The 18,106-nt window shown below is 33.1% G+C and overlaps 1 protein-coding gene and 1 pseudogene across 1 annotated transcript in view; both read right to left on the bottom strand.

Annotated features, from left to right (window-relative positions):
- Positions 1 to 18,106, bottom strand: part of LOC144546647 (F-box protein At5g52880-like) — a 19,674-nt gene continuing 1,568 nt past the window's right edge. Inside the window, exons 2-6 of the mRNA XM_078295180.1 lie at positions 2,702 to 2,889; positions 2,364 to 2,518; positions 1,765 to 1,852; positions 1,017 to 1,202; positions 1 to 133 (exon numbers count right to left, since the gene is read on the bottom strand). Of these exons, the coding sequence (XP_078151306.1) occupies positions 1 to 133; positions 1,017 to 1,202; positions 1,765 to 1,852; positions 2,364 to 2,518; positions 2,702 to 2,880 (741 nt within the window). The 5' untranslated portion in view covers positions 2,881 to 2,889. The remainder of the gene's footprint in view (positions 134 to 1,016; positions 1,203 to 1,764; positions 1,853 to 2,363; positions 2,519 to 2,701; positions 2,890 to 18,106) is intronic.
- LOC144546648 (F-box protein At5g52880-like) overlaps positions 11,614 to 18,106 on the bottom strand; it is a 19,192-nt pseudogene continuing 12,699 nt past the window's right edge.

Raw genomic sequence — 18,106 nt, forward strand, 5'->3', positions numbered from 1 at the left:
TCACTTTGAAAACTCTTGAGTAGGCCCACTTGGGAAGTTGGTATTGACTCCATGATGGTTCCTCCGAATCACTTTCAGCAGTATCAAAACCAAACTCTCTCCATAGAGCCTCTCCAAGAACATGCTTGGGAAACTGATCATTCAAATATATTTGGACTCAATATGCAGTGCAAAGTATGACATATGTTACCACTAGCTCTGATGTCCCAACTTGGCACAAGAATACCAGGTGTAAAATTCCCGAGTACCTCTCTAGGTGATATTAATTTTAGTTTCGGGTCCTTTTGTCCAAACATGGAACAAGAATGCGGCGCTCTGCCTGTCAATGTGCTGAGCCAAACAATTGAATGACAGTTTTTGCAAACTGCCCTATTCGTTGGTGATCCAATTGCCAACTCTGCTATATATAAATAATAATCAATTTAAATTTTAATGTTGTAAAAAAAAAATTTGTATTATAATTTGATTATTTTTTATCAGATACTTTTAGTCATTTCTGATTTATTTGCTCAGTTTGTGTGAGAAAGTATAATCAATGCCAATCTAGGGTAAAGACACAACCGTTGAACTACCAACCGCTATGAAATTACTATCAAGTATCCACAATATGGGACCAAAACTAGGAATTTTGTACACCATTCTCTTTTTGAAAATAATGGAATATAAATGTAAGCATAAACGATAAACCCCAATAAAGTTAGCAAATCTGGTGTGAATTTTTTTTTCTCTATCCATCTCTGTGGGGTAGTTAAATAGTATCTCTTTCCATCTCTCTGAGAATGTTGCACCAATTTGACATAATTCGGAATCATCACGAGCAGATGGGAAAGGATAATATATGAACTAGTATTATAACTAACTGAAATCACATTTCTATTAATTAGATATATAAGACCATTTTAGTAACTAAATCTAACACCAAGTGAAACATGCCACTCATATTGATTTAGGGGGGCGACCAGACTCATATAGCTTTCAAACCAGATATGGTAATTTGAATTCAAAATATTACATACTTTCGAACATAAACTGGCATATCTAAAATTTGAAACAAAAATACCATACCTTTATATTTCTCTCGAAAAGTTCCCTTCCAATCAAAATCGTATGGAGTATCAATCTCCTTTACATCGGAACTACCAAAGAAAATAGAATAATCTATCTTCCAAAGGGTAGTTTCATTGGCAGCTGAGTTCCATGACCTTTGTACAAAGAAGTACAACAAATGTTAGTATAGACTTGGATTACTATTTATGAAAAATGAAATCCATTGATTACTTTCAAATTTTTGTATAATTTTGAACAAATCGGCTTTCACATTCAAATTTCTCCACTATAATGTCCAAAAAAACAACTAAAGGAACAATTTTAAATTAGCACCAATAACTATTGTACCTGACCTAAACCAATTAAATGTTGTCCTGTATGGAAGGATTTGACCCAGTGCCTAATTTTACTCCATTAAATGTGCAAGGAACAAACTCTCAACTTACTATTCAAAATGTATAAAATATGATCACATGCAATATACACCATATGACAACAATAAGATATTAGAATTTAGCAACAGCAACATTAACTGTTAGTTCTTGATATAAAATACATCTTAGTAAATTGTCACCATGCCACCAATAAATTAAGCAAAACCAAAACCCTCCGTTGGTTGGTGGTTTCTTCTCAAGCAATAAGAGAATTACTGCCCCTAAATGAACCCAATTGAATAAATTAACATGTTTGTAAAAACAAGCCAAAGAAAAGACGTACCGGCAAACTAAGCTGGCAGCCACCCATGACCGCATATTAAGGAAACTGAAAACATTAACAAGCAAGTCGTGTGGCAAATCCACAATATCTGACATATACAAAATATATTATCAAATTAAAAGAGAAAAATTTCCTACTATTCTTGTAATATAAAGTTTCATGCTCTTCGGGTGATATAAAGTTTCCGACTATTCTTTAAGTAGACAACTTATTGAATACCAGTAGACAGTAAGGATATTCATTTTTTACAATTACTTGTTGAATTTGTGAACTTTATCTGGGTTATATAAAAACTGATCACGCCAAAACACAATTTTGAGTAGAATAATCTCTCACTATGAAAATATAAACGAAGGTTGTTTGTCCCACGAAAAGCTGTATCCAGTATTATCTCATCTGTACCAGATCAACGAAAATAGCAGGATCAACAAGATACAATGATTTTCGTTACAGCGCCCAGACAAAGAAGACTTTCTTCAAACCCAAGTCGAATTTTCCCACTGATTTTTTTAATCTTACCTTTCTAGGTCAGATTAACTGTGCCTCAATTAAACTTAACTGCCTGAGAACCAAAAAGACCAAAATATCATAATTTGTACCTCCATCGTAGTGATGAGATTTACAATGTCTCTTGTGTGCAATAATCGAATGCTTGAACTCTGAAACAGCAGCCGCCTTCTTCTGTTTTGGTAAAACAGCTTCTGCTGCTTGTAAAAGCGAATTAGCAGCTGCAACTCCATATGTCGTCTGTATACTACAACATACATCTTTCAATCAGCATGAATTCTCTTGAAAAACGTTTATTAATTTTGATATTTTTTTCTCCAATTCTTACCAATAATTTCAATCTAAAACTTCACTACTATCTTAGTATATTAAAATTGATACAAAAACAAGGAAATAAAGAATTAAATAGAGAGAAATTTTGGAAGTTTACTCGGGGAGGATGCGGAGGGCGAAAAGCGTGTCTTGAAAAACGAGAAATTGGAGGCGCTTAGGCAGATGGGAATAGCCGAGGCGAAGCATGCCGCTGATATCATCACAAGCCGTGGGGTAATCCCATGGCCGTGAAAGTGCTGCTGCTATTCCCAGCTCTTCATATCCACCACTTTCCATTTCCTAACTCTTACCTTCGTCTTCTCTCTTCTCTCTTTTTGAAAAACTTGGCTGTCAAGTGCACCTACTCTCTCTGCTCTTTTCAGAACGATGCTAAGAGTATTTTGAATATGGAGAGTTGAGACTAATTTTCTCTTTTTATATTCAGACTAATTATCTATTTTTATATTGTACGTACTATTTATTAATTTTTTTTTCTATTTTCTATTTTATTTCAATATAGACACAACAGAAAAAAGAAACAACAAAATATAGTATAATGAGACTAAAAATGCACTTTTAAAAATTAATTATTGTATCTTAAAAGGAAACAACTACTGCAACTCAAAACAAAATAACTATATAAAAACATTTACTAATGTAAAATAAAATAAAACTGTGTTATTTTGAGAACAATAATTAGATTATTGAGTGATGACAATTTTTTTCTCTATTCATACCCAATTTAATAGTTTTTTCTTTTATATATAGAATTTTTCTAATTATGGAGAAACTTAATAAAAGCTTGCATTATATATGTAAAAGGGAACTATTAATTAAATGTTACTGAAAAAGAATGAAAAAATTTCTTAAGCCTTTTTTATTTTGTTCTTTAAGGTGACATTGCTATTTGGCGAGTTGAATTGAATAGGACAAGTCATTCTTCCAATCTTTAATGAATTGAACAAAAATTTATAAATAACTTCAAAAAGAAAGAATAAATTGAATAAATTTTGCTACAAATAGTAAAAAGTTGTCTATGTTAAAAAATATCTATCTTTATAGAATAAATTATTTTTGTTGCAAACAGTTGTCTATGTAAATAAATTGTATATGTGAATAAATTTTGCTGCTTATTTTTGTCTATCCGGAAAGATTTGAAACCCGCAATAATTTGAATAATGGAATCATAATTATATGGTTCATAAGGAAGCTGAAACAACCGAAACACGAGGATCAGAACGACGGGATCTAGAAAACAATTTTTTTATTCTAGATACCGAAAAAAAAATGCAGTATTGAGCTTAAAGAATGTTTATTTATACAATATTATCATTAATCTTGTTATATTTATTTTTCTTATATATTATAATCAGAAGAATCTTATTTTTCATATTTTTTATTTAAAAAATATGTAGGGTTTCGACTGTTCGGATCCCAATCTAATAAATTTTAGAGTTGAGTTCACAAAATAATTTGATTTGATGAATTTAAGAACATCTTAGTTTTGATATAATTTAGTATAATTAATTTGGGAGGTATTTAAATATGAGGAGGGTTCAAATGTCTCCATTTTTTGTGTTTCCATCATGCCTCTATTTTTAAAAACTTAAATAACTCAACGTTTAAAACTTAAAATTCAAAATAAAACCGTTAGATGTGATCTATGTTATTTTATCTGTGTGCCCATAAAAAATTATCACATTTTGATTTTGCTTTTATATGAATCAATAAGTTGAAAAATCAACGTCTATAAATCATCCACAATAGTATAGATTTTTACAAGCTCAAGATGACAACCAAAACAACGTTGAAATGCCATAATTTTTTACACGTGCATAGATAAAATGATGTTGTTCATATCTAACGGTTTTATTTTGAATTTTAAGATTTAACTTTTGAGTTATTAAAATTTTTAAAAATGGAGGCATGATGGAGGCACAAAAAATGGAGGCATTTGAACCCTCCTCTTTAAATATTGCACCAATTAATTTGATATAATTTGGATCTTTCACAAGCAAATGGAGAAAGGATAATTTATGAACTATTATTATTACTAATGTCAAATATCTATTAGAAACATAAGATAATTTTAGTAACTAAATCTAACAGAAGTGAAACATGCCACTCATATTGATTTACTGTGATTGGGCTCTCCTAGCTTTTCAACAAGATATGGTTATTTGAATTCAAAATATTACATACCTTTGAATATAAACTGGCATATCTAAAATTTGAAATAAAAGTACCGTATCTTTATATTTCTGTTGAAAAGTTTCCTTCCAATAAAATCCGTATCAATCTCTTTTAAACTGGCCAAACTACCAAAGAAAGGGAATATTTTATTCTATCTTATTCCCATTAGCAGCAAAGTTCCATGAGTCCATGACCTTTGTACATAGAAGTACAACAATGTTAGTATAGACTTGGATTACTATTAATGCAAAATAGAATACAAGGATTACTCTTTAATTTCTGTACAGTTTTAGCAAATTTGCTTTCACATTCAAATTTCTCTACTATAAGTCTATAATACACAGAATAATTACTTAAAGGGATAATAAATTAGCGACAACAACTACTTTACCTGACCTAAACTAATTAAATATTGTCTTAAATGGAGCACTGGGTCATAATTTCTTGCCCAGCTGGTGCATTCAGTGGCGAAGCTAGAAATTTTGTCAGATCGATCAGGTAGGTGCATATTTGTGACATGTAGCAAAACCTAGTTTAAACAAGGATACAAGGGTATGAATAAACAATGTAGAAATGTATTATTGTAACATTTGCATGCCTCTCTAGAGAGATTCAATACTACACCAATAGATAAATTAATGAACGAAAACACAACATTTTTTTTATTGTAACATTTGGCCAATGCTCACACCAGAATGAATTAGACCATTGCAATAATATATTAGAATTAACAAGTGACCCAGGAGCCTTGTACAATTTGATATGACAATAAATTCTTCAAACTACCTTGATCTGTGATTGCTACTATAATTCTCAATCCAATAACAAAGAAGCCATCAAAAGCAAAAATGTTGGCCTGATACTAACATTGAAGCATTATTATTATATTTGTTATACCAACTAACATATTTTGTTTCATATGAAACCAATAAAATATGATTTTATATAATTATGTAATGATTGCTTACAATATATAAATCACATTCTGTCATATGAGTCTATAAAGGAAAAGGAGAGAAATATCAATTGAAGTCGACAAATTTAATATAGCTGCATGGCTATAAATCCATTAAAATTTATAATTGTTGCTTCTTGATTTTGTTATTTTGTTTCTAGAAAATTGATCTTCTTCATCAAAGTGAAAAACTAGCTTTTGATATCGATACCAGTGGTGAAAGACAGAGAGCAACTTGTGCTACTAATTGACTTTCAAAATAGAAAATAAATAATAAAGCAAGAACTAGAGTAATTGAGAATTGAGATGGATAAAATAAAAAAATTGAGAAGATGAAACAAATCTCTGCTCTGATATTAAGAAAAATCAGATATCAATGACCTTGATTTAGATTTCTAGATTTTGATTGAAAAATAAATTAGCAACAAAACTTACTATAAATCAAATATGAAATTGACTTCAGCGACAGACAAATAAAAATGAAAATCTTTTTCGAGAGTATACAGGCGGCAATCAGCGGCTAGGGCTAGCGGGCACAGGCGGCCATCAACGGGCATAGGCGGCGAATTGGTGGCGATCCTTCTCCTTCACACAGTGGCGATCCTTTCTTCTTTCTCCTTCGCGTATTGCGCACTGGAACGCATACTCTTAACACAGCGGAGGAGGGTTATTATTTTTTTTTTTTCTGAATGATCTCCCTTGTTTGGGCGCTAAATCAAGGGTAGGCAACTTCATTATTCAGGGATAAGCAAGTTCAATAAAAAGTCCGGTCCAAAATAAATTTTTCTTCCAAGAGTAGACAAATGCCTACCCCCGTTCTATGATAGCTTCGCCCTTGGATGCATCTGGATCAATCCAGTGCCTAATTTACTCTTCTATTTAGAAGGAACAAAATCTCAAATTACTGGTGAGAATTTATAAAAGATGACTAAAACGTAATATACACCATGACAACAGTAAAAATTTAAATTTAGGAGTATATAAAACACATTACTATTTAAAGAGTGTTATGTCAAATAAATGAAAAAAGAATGCAGTCCCACAGTTTCTTTGTTGCATGCTCACCTAAATAAATTGAAATATTTAATTCGAAATCCAAAAAAAAAAAATTTAATTCATGACTAAATTATTTCACGTGCAGAAGTTGTCATTTCCGGCCACACAAATAGATGCATATTTTCACTAGGTCATGCTTATATCATAATTTTGCTATGTTTCCTTCAAATTTATAGAATGGTGATAGTAAAATATACACAAGTATTAAACCCATTCAAAAAATTTAACTCATGTTGTCAGTTACCAAGGCATAAATGAAAAAAAAGGAGATCAAATTAAAATACAAATACACGCACAAATAAATAGTATGAAAATTTTGCAAAAAAATAATTATAAAGGAGATGCCATAAATCATAATGACACTAACATGATAATACCTCATACAATTTAACATCTATACAAAATTACTTTGATATTTTTTTAAAATTATTTATTTGTCAAAGGAAAAATGACAGTGGCATTTGACTAAACTAGTATGTTATAGAGAAGATCTGAGAAGATTTAGAATAGCACCACAAAACATTTTATAAGATAAAATTTGACATTAATTCAGAAATTATTTAAATTCTTTATACTTCAAATTTTTAATTAACTTAGATAAAAGCAGAAGGGCGCAAACAGAAATATCGCCAAATAGATATAGTAGCCAACCTGGCCTCTCATTATCTCATAAAAATATATATGTATACATATATATGTATACATATAGAGATGAGCTATGGTGCATTGCAATGCATGGAGGGGTTTGTGCATTGAATTATAAATATAAAATTCAAAATCCAAATGACCGATCCAAACCGTTCATCTTGTTCTCCATATTAATATGTGCTTGGAGACCAAATTTTACATTTTTCTGATTTTTTTTACTATTTATTAAGTATTTTACAAAATTGCTGATCCAACGGTAACTTAACAAAACAGTAAAATCAGCAGCCACCGTTGGATCAACAATTTTGTAAAATACTTAATAAATAGTAAAAAAATTCAGAAAAATGTAAAATTTGGTCTCCAAGCACATATTAATATGGAGAACAAGATGAACGGTTTCGATCGGCCATTTGGATTTTGGATTTTGGATTTTGGATTTTAGATTTATGGTCCAATGCACAAATCCCTCCATGCATTGCAATGCACCATAGCCCATCTCTATACATATATATGTATACATATATATCTATATATGTATACATAGAGAGAGAGAGAGTGGCTAATATGCATTCCGTTGCATATGGACCGAAGTGTTACCGGTCCAAATTTGATTTTTCAAAATCCAAATGGTCAATCTGAACCGTTCATCTTGTTCTCCATATTTAATATGTGCTTGGAGACAAAATTTTATATTTTTCTGAATTTTTTTTACTATTTATTAAGTATTTTACAAAATTGTTGATCCAACGGTGGCTGCTGATTTTACTGTTTTGTTAAGCCACCGTTGGATCAACAATTTTGTAAAATACTTAATAAATAGTAAAAAAATTCAGAACAATATAAAATTTGGTCTCCAAGCACATATTAATATGGAGAACAAGATGAACGGTTCAGATTGACCATTTGGATTTTGAAAAATAAAATTTGGACCGGTAGCACTTCGGTCCATATACAACCGAATGCATATTAGCCCCTCTCTCTCTCTCTCTCTCTCTCTATATATATATAGTTGGAAGAATTAATCCAGTTCTATATCCGGTGTGCCTATTATAGGAATCCGGACCGTTCAAGTCCCATCTTATGAATCTTTGCTTAGAAGTACTAGAGCAAACTGCGGCAACTTTGGAGGCGATCAAACCTATTTTTCCAAGGAAAAAGGTGAGAAGTGAGAGCGTTTCCTCTGTGATATCTCATATTTTGCGTGACCGACGTGTCCGGTGCTTATTCGGGGATAGCGCAGGGCTAGAATTATATGAGCATTGATATTCGTGCAGAACATGTTTGAACGGTTGAAACTTTCCAAAAATTCACGCAAATTAAATATGAGATATCTCAGAGGACGTGAATTCGAATTGAGAAGCAACACGGAATCAGATCTCCTGTCCCTGGGTGCAGGAAATACCTGCCCCCTGGCAGAGTCACTGCGAGGTGGGCCCGGTTACTGTTAAAGGGTTTAGGATTAAAATAGTTTTGGGTTTAGGTTTTAATGGGGACTCACAATGTAGTGACTCTGGGGGCAGACGATTCGGTTCCGAAGCAACACCATTTGAGGTCTTACATGATCTCATATGATCAACCTTATAAAAGATCTGTCGAGTTGTGGGCTTGTGGATATTATCTGTTTGCATGAATTGCTCGTTTACAGATAGCTTCCCAGGATATGTAACACTCTTATTTAGAAAAAAGAAAAGAAAAAGAGAAATATATTATATGGTGGTTAGAGCATCTACATCCCTAAAACTATTAGAGTTTCTAATATGACGTGGCAGTTTCTAATCCAGTTTCAGGGATGTGGGAGAGTTTCTTATTTAAAAACTATGCAGGAACGTTTCTTATTAAGAAACTGTTTATAAACTCTATGTTGGCCAAATTATTGGCTCAAATTGTTTTTCCTTTTTAATTTGTTGCTGACGTGGCTTAATAGAAACTCTAAAATGAGTTTCATGGATGTGAGAGTTAAAAACTTTAAAAACCATAATTTCTAAAAAATAGTTAACAGTTATTTAGAAATCCTGTTGAATTTTAGGGATGTAGATGCTCTTAGAGTGGAAAAAACGTGTACTGCCATACCGTGATTAATACGCTGTGACTTTAGTCTCGTGCCGTGCCGTACCAAGCATGCCGTGATCAAGTGAACAGTGACACGTGTCGTGTCGTGCTGTGACCAAAATGTTGAGGGGTGGTCACGGCACGCAAGTCACGCCGTGACTATTCGCGTGCTGTGTCCAAACGTAGTTGGTCGCATTTCTCACGTATAACTATTTTTTCATAATTTAAGTTAGTTTATTTAAGATTCATCATTTGATTGAGACCTAACGGTCCTAATTACACGTGACTTGCGTGATTACGTGTAGTGCCGCAGCCGGATCTTTCGCATGAAGTGCCGCACCGTGTTGAATTTTCAAGGCTGGTCACCGTACGCGAATGATCACGACACGGAACACACGAGTCACAGCACGGAACAGTTACACGTACCGTGCCGTTCCGTAACGGAGCCGGATCTGCCATGCCATTTTCCCACTCTAATGGTGGTACCTTTTAATCTTCCAAGTTCCAACCAGATAATAACTTGTTAATCTTAAAATCAGTAGCACATCAAAGGTTTTTATTTAAATTTTTGCTGGAACGACGAGGCTAGCTGTACATAAATGCGCAGATGATGACTACTAAATATGAAAGTTTCTTTGAGCTACGCATTTAGCTATCAAAATAGCAATGTTACCATAAGAAAAAAAGAAAAAGGCACTAATTTGTTTTATTCTCTCTCCATAGCATTTAAGAGCTAGTTTCCATTTACATATTTGATACAAGATTTTATTAAATTTCTACCATAATTAGGAGAACAATTAGAAGAGTATTTGGGTATAGGAAGAGAGGAAATATTCTCTGCACTCAATAATATAATTTTTTACTCTCAAATTAGCACAGCCCAATCAAAAATACACAAGCAAAAATTAACAGTATACTTAGTTCTGTTTTTCTGTCAGTATGTTTTTTCAAGCTATTTTTTAAATTATATTGAAATTTTGTCTGAGAGGGAATCATGGTCCTAATAATCAATTAAAATTATTCAAATTTTCAATATGATATATTTAAGTAATTAAGAACAATATATCACAGATAAATTTTAATTAGAGATAAACAGGGAAGTTTATAAATCCAATGCCACTAGGGGTGGCAACGAATCAAACCAAATCGAACCTATCCTAGTTTGAGTTTGATTTGAATAAGATTTGAATCGAACTGGGTTTGATTTATTTCGAATCGAATTAATTGCAAACTACATATTTTTCGAATCGAATTACGAACTAAATTTTTTTTAGCAATCCCAGTTATACTAGTAGTTTATACATTAATTTTCTTCTCGCGGGACAATTCAAACAGCTTTCTTTTACCTTTCACGAATTCACACTAATGGATTATGGGCTAGTTTATTAGCTGTTAGCTGCTATAATCCTACCAACTGGGCATAGATAAGTGCAAGACTGATAGCTACTACATTAACTCTCACAATTGCCACTACGGTACTCAAAAAAGAGCTTCAGTGTGACATCAAAGTATGAAATGTGTGTTTTTAAGTTGAAAATTTATTCATGAAAAAAATACATCACAACAAATAATCGTAAAAAGATGATTAAATATAAGAACTGAAATATGCAGTAAAACAAGTAATCGTACAAGAACTGGGTGTTTTGAGAACCAGGGAGTGTCGGCTAGGTTAAATTATGATTCTCTATCTTGAGTTCTAGTTTTATCAGGTAAATGAATGACCGATGTTATTAGGAGATTCGAAGCATAAAAGTTTGCGAACCCATTTCGATCAAACCAGACCTACTTTGAATTTGGTTTGAATTAATTTCGAACCGAACCTGGTTTGGTTCGTTTTAGTTTGAACTAATTTCGAATCGAATCACGAACTACGAATTTTTTTGCCAGTCCTAAATGCCACATACATACGTCCAAATTATTATGTTTTCCAAAATTAAATTCCGAACAAAGTTATCCTTGATTTTCTTATTCTTGTTCTTAGATAATGCATTATTTGAATTATCCATCCAATGATTATATATGCTTGTGCTCCTGTCAATGGAGTTGTAGGAGTGAAAAAAAAAAAATCTAAGATGAGCAAATAATGCAAATAACATATATATACATTAATTAAGGATGGATCTGAATCACTATCTACATGATGGTTCATCCGAATCACTTTCAGCAGTATCAAAACCAAAATCTCTCCATAAAGCCTCTCCCAGAACATGCTTGGGAAACTGATCATTCAAATATATTTGGACTCAATATGCAGTGCAAAGTATGACATATGTTACCACTAGCTGTGATGTCCCAACTTGGCACAAGAATACCAGGTGTAAAATTCCCGAGTACCTCTCTAGGTGATATTAATTTTAGTTTCGGGTCCTTTTGTCCGAACATGGAACAAGAATGCGGCGCTCTACCTGTCAATGTGCTGAGCCAAACAATTGAATGACAGTTTCTGCAAACTGCCCTATTCGTTGGTGATCCAATTGCCAACTCTGCTATATATAAATAATAATCAATTTAAATTTTAATGTTGTAAAAAAAAATTGTATTATAATTTGATTATTTTTTATCATATACTTTTAGTCATTTCTGATTTATTTGCTTGGTTTGTGTGAGAAAGTATAATTAATGCCAATCTAGGGTAAAGGCACAACCGTCGAACTACCAACCGCTATGAAATTACTATCAAGTATCCACAATATGGGACCAAAATTAGGAATTTTGTACATAATTCTCTTTTTGAAAATAATGGAATATAAATGTAAGCATAAACCCCAATAAAGTTAGCAAATCTGGTGTGAATTTTTTTCAGTATCCATCTCTGTGGGGTAGTTAAATAGTATCTCTTTCCATCTCTCTGAGAGGTAGTTGAATGTTGCACCAATTTGACATAATTCGGAATCATCTCAAGCAGATGGAAAAGGATAATATATGAACTAGTATTATAACCAACTGAAATCACATTTCTATTAATTAGATATATAAGACCATTTTAGTAACTAAATCTAACACCAAGTGAAACATGCCACTCATATTGATTTAGGGGGGCGACCAGACTCACATAGCTTTCAAACCAGATATGGTAATTTGAATTCAAAATATTACATACTTTTGAACATAAACTGCATATCTAAAATTTGAAACAAAAATACCATACCTTTATATTTCTCTTGAAAAGTTTCCTTCCAATCAAAATCGTATGGAGTATCAATCTCCTTTACACCGGAACTACCAAAGAAAATAGAATAATCTATCTTCCAAAGGGCATTTTCATTGGCAGCTGAGTTCCATGACCTTTGTACAAAGAAGTACAACAAATGTTAGTATAGACTTGGATTACTATTTATGAAAAATGAAATCCATTAATTGATTACTTTCAAATTTTTGTATAATTTCAACAAATCGGCTTTCACATTCAAATTTCTCCACTATAATGTCCAAAAAAACAACTAAAGGAACAATTTTAAATTATCACCAACAACTATTGTACCTGACCTAAACCAATTAAATGTTGTCCTGTATGGAAGGATTTGACCCAGTGCCTAATTTTACTCCATTAAATTTACAAGGAACAAACTCTCAACTTACTATTCAGAATGTATAAAAGATGATCACATGTAATATACACCATATGACAACAATAAGATATTAGAATTTAGCAACAGCAGCTTTAACTGTTAGTTCTTGATATAAATACATCTTGGTAAATTGTCACCATGCCACCAATAAATTAAGCAAAACCAAAACCCTCCCTTGGTGGTTTCTTCTCAAGCAATAAGAGAATTACTGCCCCTAAATGAACCCAATTGAATAAATTAACATGTTTGTAAAAACAAGCCAAAGAAAAGACGTACCAGCAAACTAAGCTCGCAGCCACCCGTGACCGCATATCAAAGAGACTGAAAACACTAACAAGCATGTCGTATGGCAAATCCACAGTATCTGACGTATACAAAACATGTTCTCAAACCACTGTACTTATTTGATTTTCTCAAATATCCTAATATATAAAATCATGTTTGAAGAAACAAGCTCTACTGTTGTATTAATTAAGTTGCTCTGGTGGATATCGTGTATATAGAACACGTTACTATTTAAAGAGTATTATGTCAAATAAATGAGAAAAGAATGCAGTCACACAGTTTCTTTGTTGCTCACCTAAACAAATTGAAATATTTAATTTATGACTAAATTATTTCACATGCAAAAGTTGTCATTTCCGGCCACAAATAGATGCATATCTTCACTACGTCATGCTTATATCATAATTTTGCTATGTACACAAGTATTAAACCCATTCAAAAAATTTAACTTTGTTGTCAGTTACCAAGGCAAAAATGAAAAAAAAGGAGATCAAATTAAAATACAAATACACGCATAAATAAATAGTATGGAAATTTTGCAACAAAAAAATTATAAAGGAGATGCCATAAATCATAATGACACTACCATGATAATACCTCATATAATTTAACATCTATACAAAATTACTTTGATATTTTTTTTAAATTATTTATTTGTCAAAGGAAAAATGACAGTGGCATTTGACTAAACTAGTATGTTATAGAGAAGATCTGAGAAGATTTAGAATAGCACCACAAAACATTTTATAAGATAAAATTTGACATTAATTCAGAAATTATTTAAATTCTTTATACTTCAAATTTTTAATTAACTTAGATAAAAGCAGAAGGGCGCAAACAGAAATATCGCCAAATAGATATAGTAGCCAACCTGGCCTCTCATTATCTCATAAATATATATATATATATATGAGTTAGGCTGGGGTGCTATGGATAGCATAGTGGCCTCCCGTGCTACGGCTCAATATTCAAGTTTTCAAAATCCAAACGGTCGATCCAAACCGTTCATTGTTTAATCCATATTGAAATGTGCTTGGAGACCAAATTTTACATTTTTTGAAATTTTTTTGCTATTTATTAAGATGGTTTAAAAATCGCTGTTTTTATTAAAATTCTGCACCACTGGAAAACAGCGATTTCAAACCATCTTAATAAATAGCAAAAAAATTCCAAAAAATGTAAAATTTGGTCTCCAAGCACATTTCAATATGGATTAAACAATGAACGGTTCGGATCGACCTTTTGGATTTTGAAAACTTGAATATTGAGCCGTAGCACGGGAGGCCACTATGCTATCCATAGCACCCCAGCCTAACTCTATATATATATATATATATATATACAGAGAGAGAGAGAGAGAGAGTGTGGCTAATATGCATTCGGTTGCATATGGACCGAAGTGCTACCGGTCCAAATTTGATTTTTCAAAATCCAAACGGTCAATCTGAACCGTTCATCTTGTTCTCCATATTAATATGTGCTTGGAGACCAAATTTTATATTTTTCTGAATTTTTTTACTATTTATTAAGTATTTTACAAAATTGTTGATCCAACGGTGGCTTAACAAAACAGTAAAATCAGCAGCCAGCCAGCCACCGTTGGATCAACAATTTTGTAAAATACTTAATAAATAGTAAAAAAATTCAGAAAAATATAAAATTTGGTCTCCAAGCACATATTAATATGGAGAACAAGATGAACGGTTCAGATTGACCGTTTAGATTTTGAAAAATCAAATTTGGACCAGTAGCACTTCGGTCCATATGCAACCGAATTCATATTAGCCACACTCTCTCTCTCTCTCTCTCTCTATATATAGTTGGAAGAATTAATCCAGTTCTATATCCGGTGTGCCTATTATAGGAATCCGGACCGTTCAAGTCCCATCTTATGAATCTTTGCTTAGAAGTACTAGAGCATCCTGCGGCAACTTTGGAGGCGATCAAACCTATTTTTCCAAGGCAAAAGGTGAGAAGTGAGAGCGTTTCCTCTGTGATATCTCATATTTTGCGTGACCGACGTGTCCGGTGCTTATTCGGGGATAGCGCAGGGCTAGAATTATATGAGCATTGATATTCGTGTAGAACATGTTTGCCGTTGAAACTTTCCAAAAATTCACGCAAATTAAATATGAGATATCTCAGAGGACGTGAATTCGAATTGAGAAGCAACACGGAATCAGATCTCCTGCCCCCAGAGTCACTGCGGGGTGGACCCGGTTACTGTTAAAGAATTTAGGATTAAAATAGTTTTGGGTTTTGGTTTTAATGGGGACCCACTCTGTAGTGACTCTGGGGGCAGACGATTCGGTTCCAAAGCAACACCATTTGAGGTCTTACAGGATCTCATATGATCAACCTTATAAAAGATCTGTCGAGTTGTGGGCTTGTGGATATTATCTGTTTGCATGAATTGCTCGTTTACAGATAGCTTCCCAGGATATGTAACACTCTTATTTAGAAAAAGAAAAGAAAAAGAGAAATATATTATATGGTGGTTAGAGTGGAAAAAACGTGTACTGCCATACCGTGATTAATACGCTGTGACTTTAGTCTCGTGCCGTGCCGTGCCGTACCAAGCATGCCGTGATCAAGTGAACAGTGACGCGTGTCATGTCGTGCTGTGACCAAAATGTTGAGGGGTGGTCACGGCACGCAAGTCACGCTGTGACTATTCGCGTGCTGTGTCCAAACGTAGCTGGTCGCATTTCTCACGTATAACTATTTTTACATAATTTAAGTTAGTTTATTTAAGATTCATCATTTGATTGAGACCTAACGGTCCTAATTACACGTGACTTGCGTGATTACGTGTAGTGCCGCAGCCGGATCTTTCGCATGAAGTGCCGCACCGTGTTGAATTTTCAAGACTGGTCACCGTACGCGAATGATCACGACACGGAACACACGAGTCACAGCACGAAACAGTTACACGTACCGTGCCGTTCAGTAACGGAGCCGGATCCGCCATGCCATTTTCCCACTCTAATGGTGGTACCTTTTAATCTTCCAAGTTCCAACCAGATAATAACTTGTTAATCTTAAAATCAGTAGCACATCAAAGGTTTTTATTTAAATTTTTGCTGGAACGACGAGGCTAGCTGTACATAAATGCGCAGATGATGACTACTAACAAGAATGAGGCGCTCTGCTTGTCAATGTGCTGAGCCAAACTACTGAATATTATAGTTCCTGCAAACTGCTCTATTTGTTGGTGCTCCAATTGCCAACTCTGCTGCAAACAATAATCAATTCAAATTTTAAAGTTGTAACAAATTAACAACTTGTATTATAATTTGATTATTCTTTAATAGATACTTTTAGTCATTTCTGGTATATTTGCTCGTTTGTGTGAGTGGGTATAATCAATGCCAATCTAGGGTAAGGCACAACTGTTGAACTACCAGCAGCTATGAAATTACTATCAAGTATCCACATTGTGGGGCCAAAATTAGGAATTTTGTACAACATTCACTTTTTGAAAATAATGGAAAAGAAATGTAAGCATAAACCCCAATAAAGTTAGCAAATCTGGCATGAATTGTTTTCTGTATCCATCTCTGCGTGGTAGTTAACTAGTATCTCTTTCCATCTCTCTGAGAGGTAGTTAAATGTTGCACCAATTTGATATAATTAGGAATCATCACAAACAGATGGGAAAAGATAATACATGAACTAGTATTATAACTTACTGAAATCACAATTCTATTAATTAGAGATATAAGACCATTTTAGTAACTAAATCTAACACTAAGTGAAACATGCCACTCATATTGATTTAGGGGGGCGACCAGACTCACATAGCTTTCAAACCAGATATGGTAATTTGAATTCAAAATATTACATACTTTCGAACATAAACTGGCATATCTAAAATTTGAAACAAAAATACCATACCTTTATATTTCTCTTGAAAAGTTTCCTTCCAATCAAAATCGTATGGAGTATCAATCTCCTTTACACCGGAACTACCAAAGAAAATAGAATAATCTATCTTCCAAAGGGCATTTTCATTGGCAGCTGAGTTCCATGACCTTTGTACAAAGAAGTACAACAAATGTTAGTATAGACTTGGATTACTATTTATGAAAAATGAAATCCATTGATTACTTTCAAATTTTTGTATAATTTCAACAAATCGGCTTTCACATTCAAATTTCTCCACTATAATGTCCAAAACAACAACTAAAGGAACAATTTTAAATTAGCACCAACAACTATATATTGTACCTGACCTAAACCAATTAAATGTTGTCCTGTATGGAAGGATTTGACCCAGTGCCTAATTTTACTTCATTAAATGTACAAGGATCAAACTCTCAACTTACTATTCAGAATGTATAAAAGATGATCACATGTAATATACACCATATGACAACAATAAGATATTAGAATTTAACAACAGCAGCATTAACTGTTAGTTCTTGATATAAATACATCTTGGTAAATTGTCACCATGCCACCAATAAATTAAGCAAAAGCAAAACCCTCCCTTGGTTGGTGGTTTCTTCTCAAGCAATAAGAGAATTACTGCCCCTAAATGAACCCAATTGAATAAATTAACATGTTTGTAAAAACAAGCCAAAGAAAAGACGTACCGACAAACTAAGCTGGCAGCCACCCGTGACCGCATATCAAGGAGACTGAAAACACTAACAAGCATGTCGTATGGCAAATCCACAGTATCTGACGTGTACAAAACATGTTCTCAAACCACTGTACTTGTTTGATTTTCTCAAATATCCTAATAAATAAAATCATGTTTGAA

The sequence above is a fragment of the Carex rostrata genome, chromosome 30 (assembly GCF_964058835.1).
Source record: "Carex rostrata chromosome 30, lpCarRost1.2, whole genome shotgun sequence".
Classification (NCBI taxonomy): Eukaryota; Viridiplantae; Streptophyta; class Magnoliopsida; order Poales; family Cyperaceae; genus Carex; species Carex rostrata.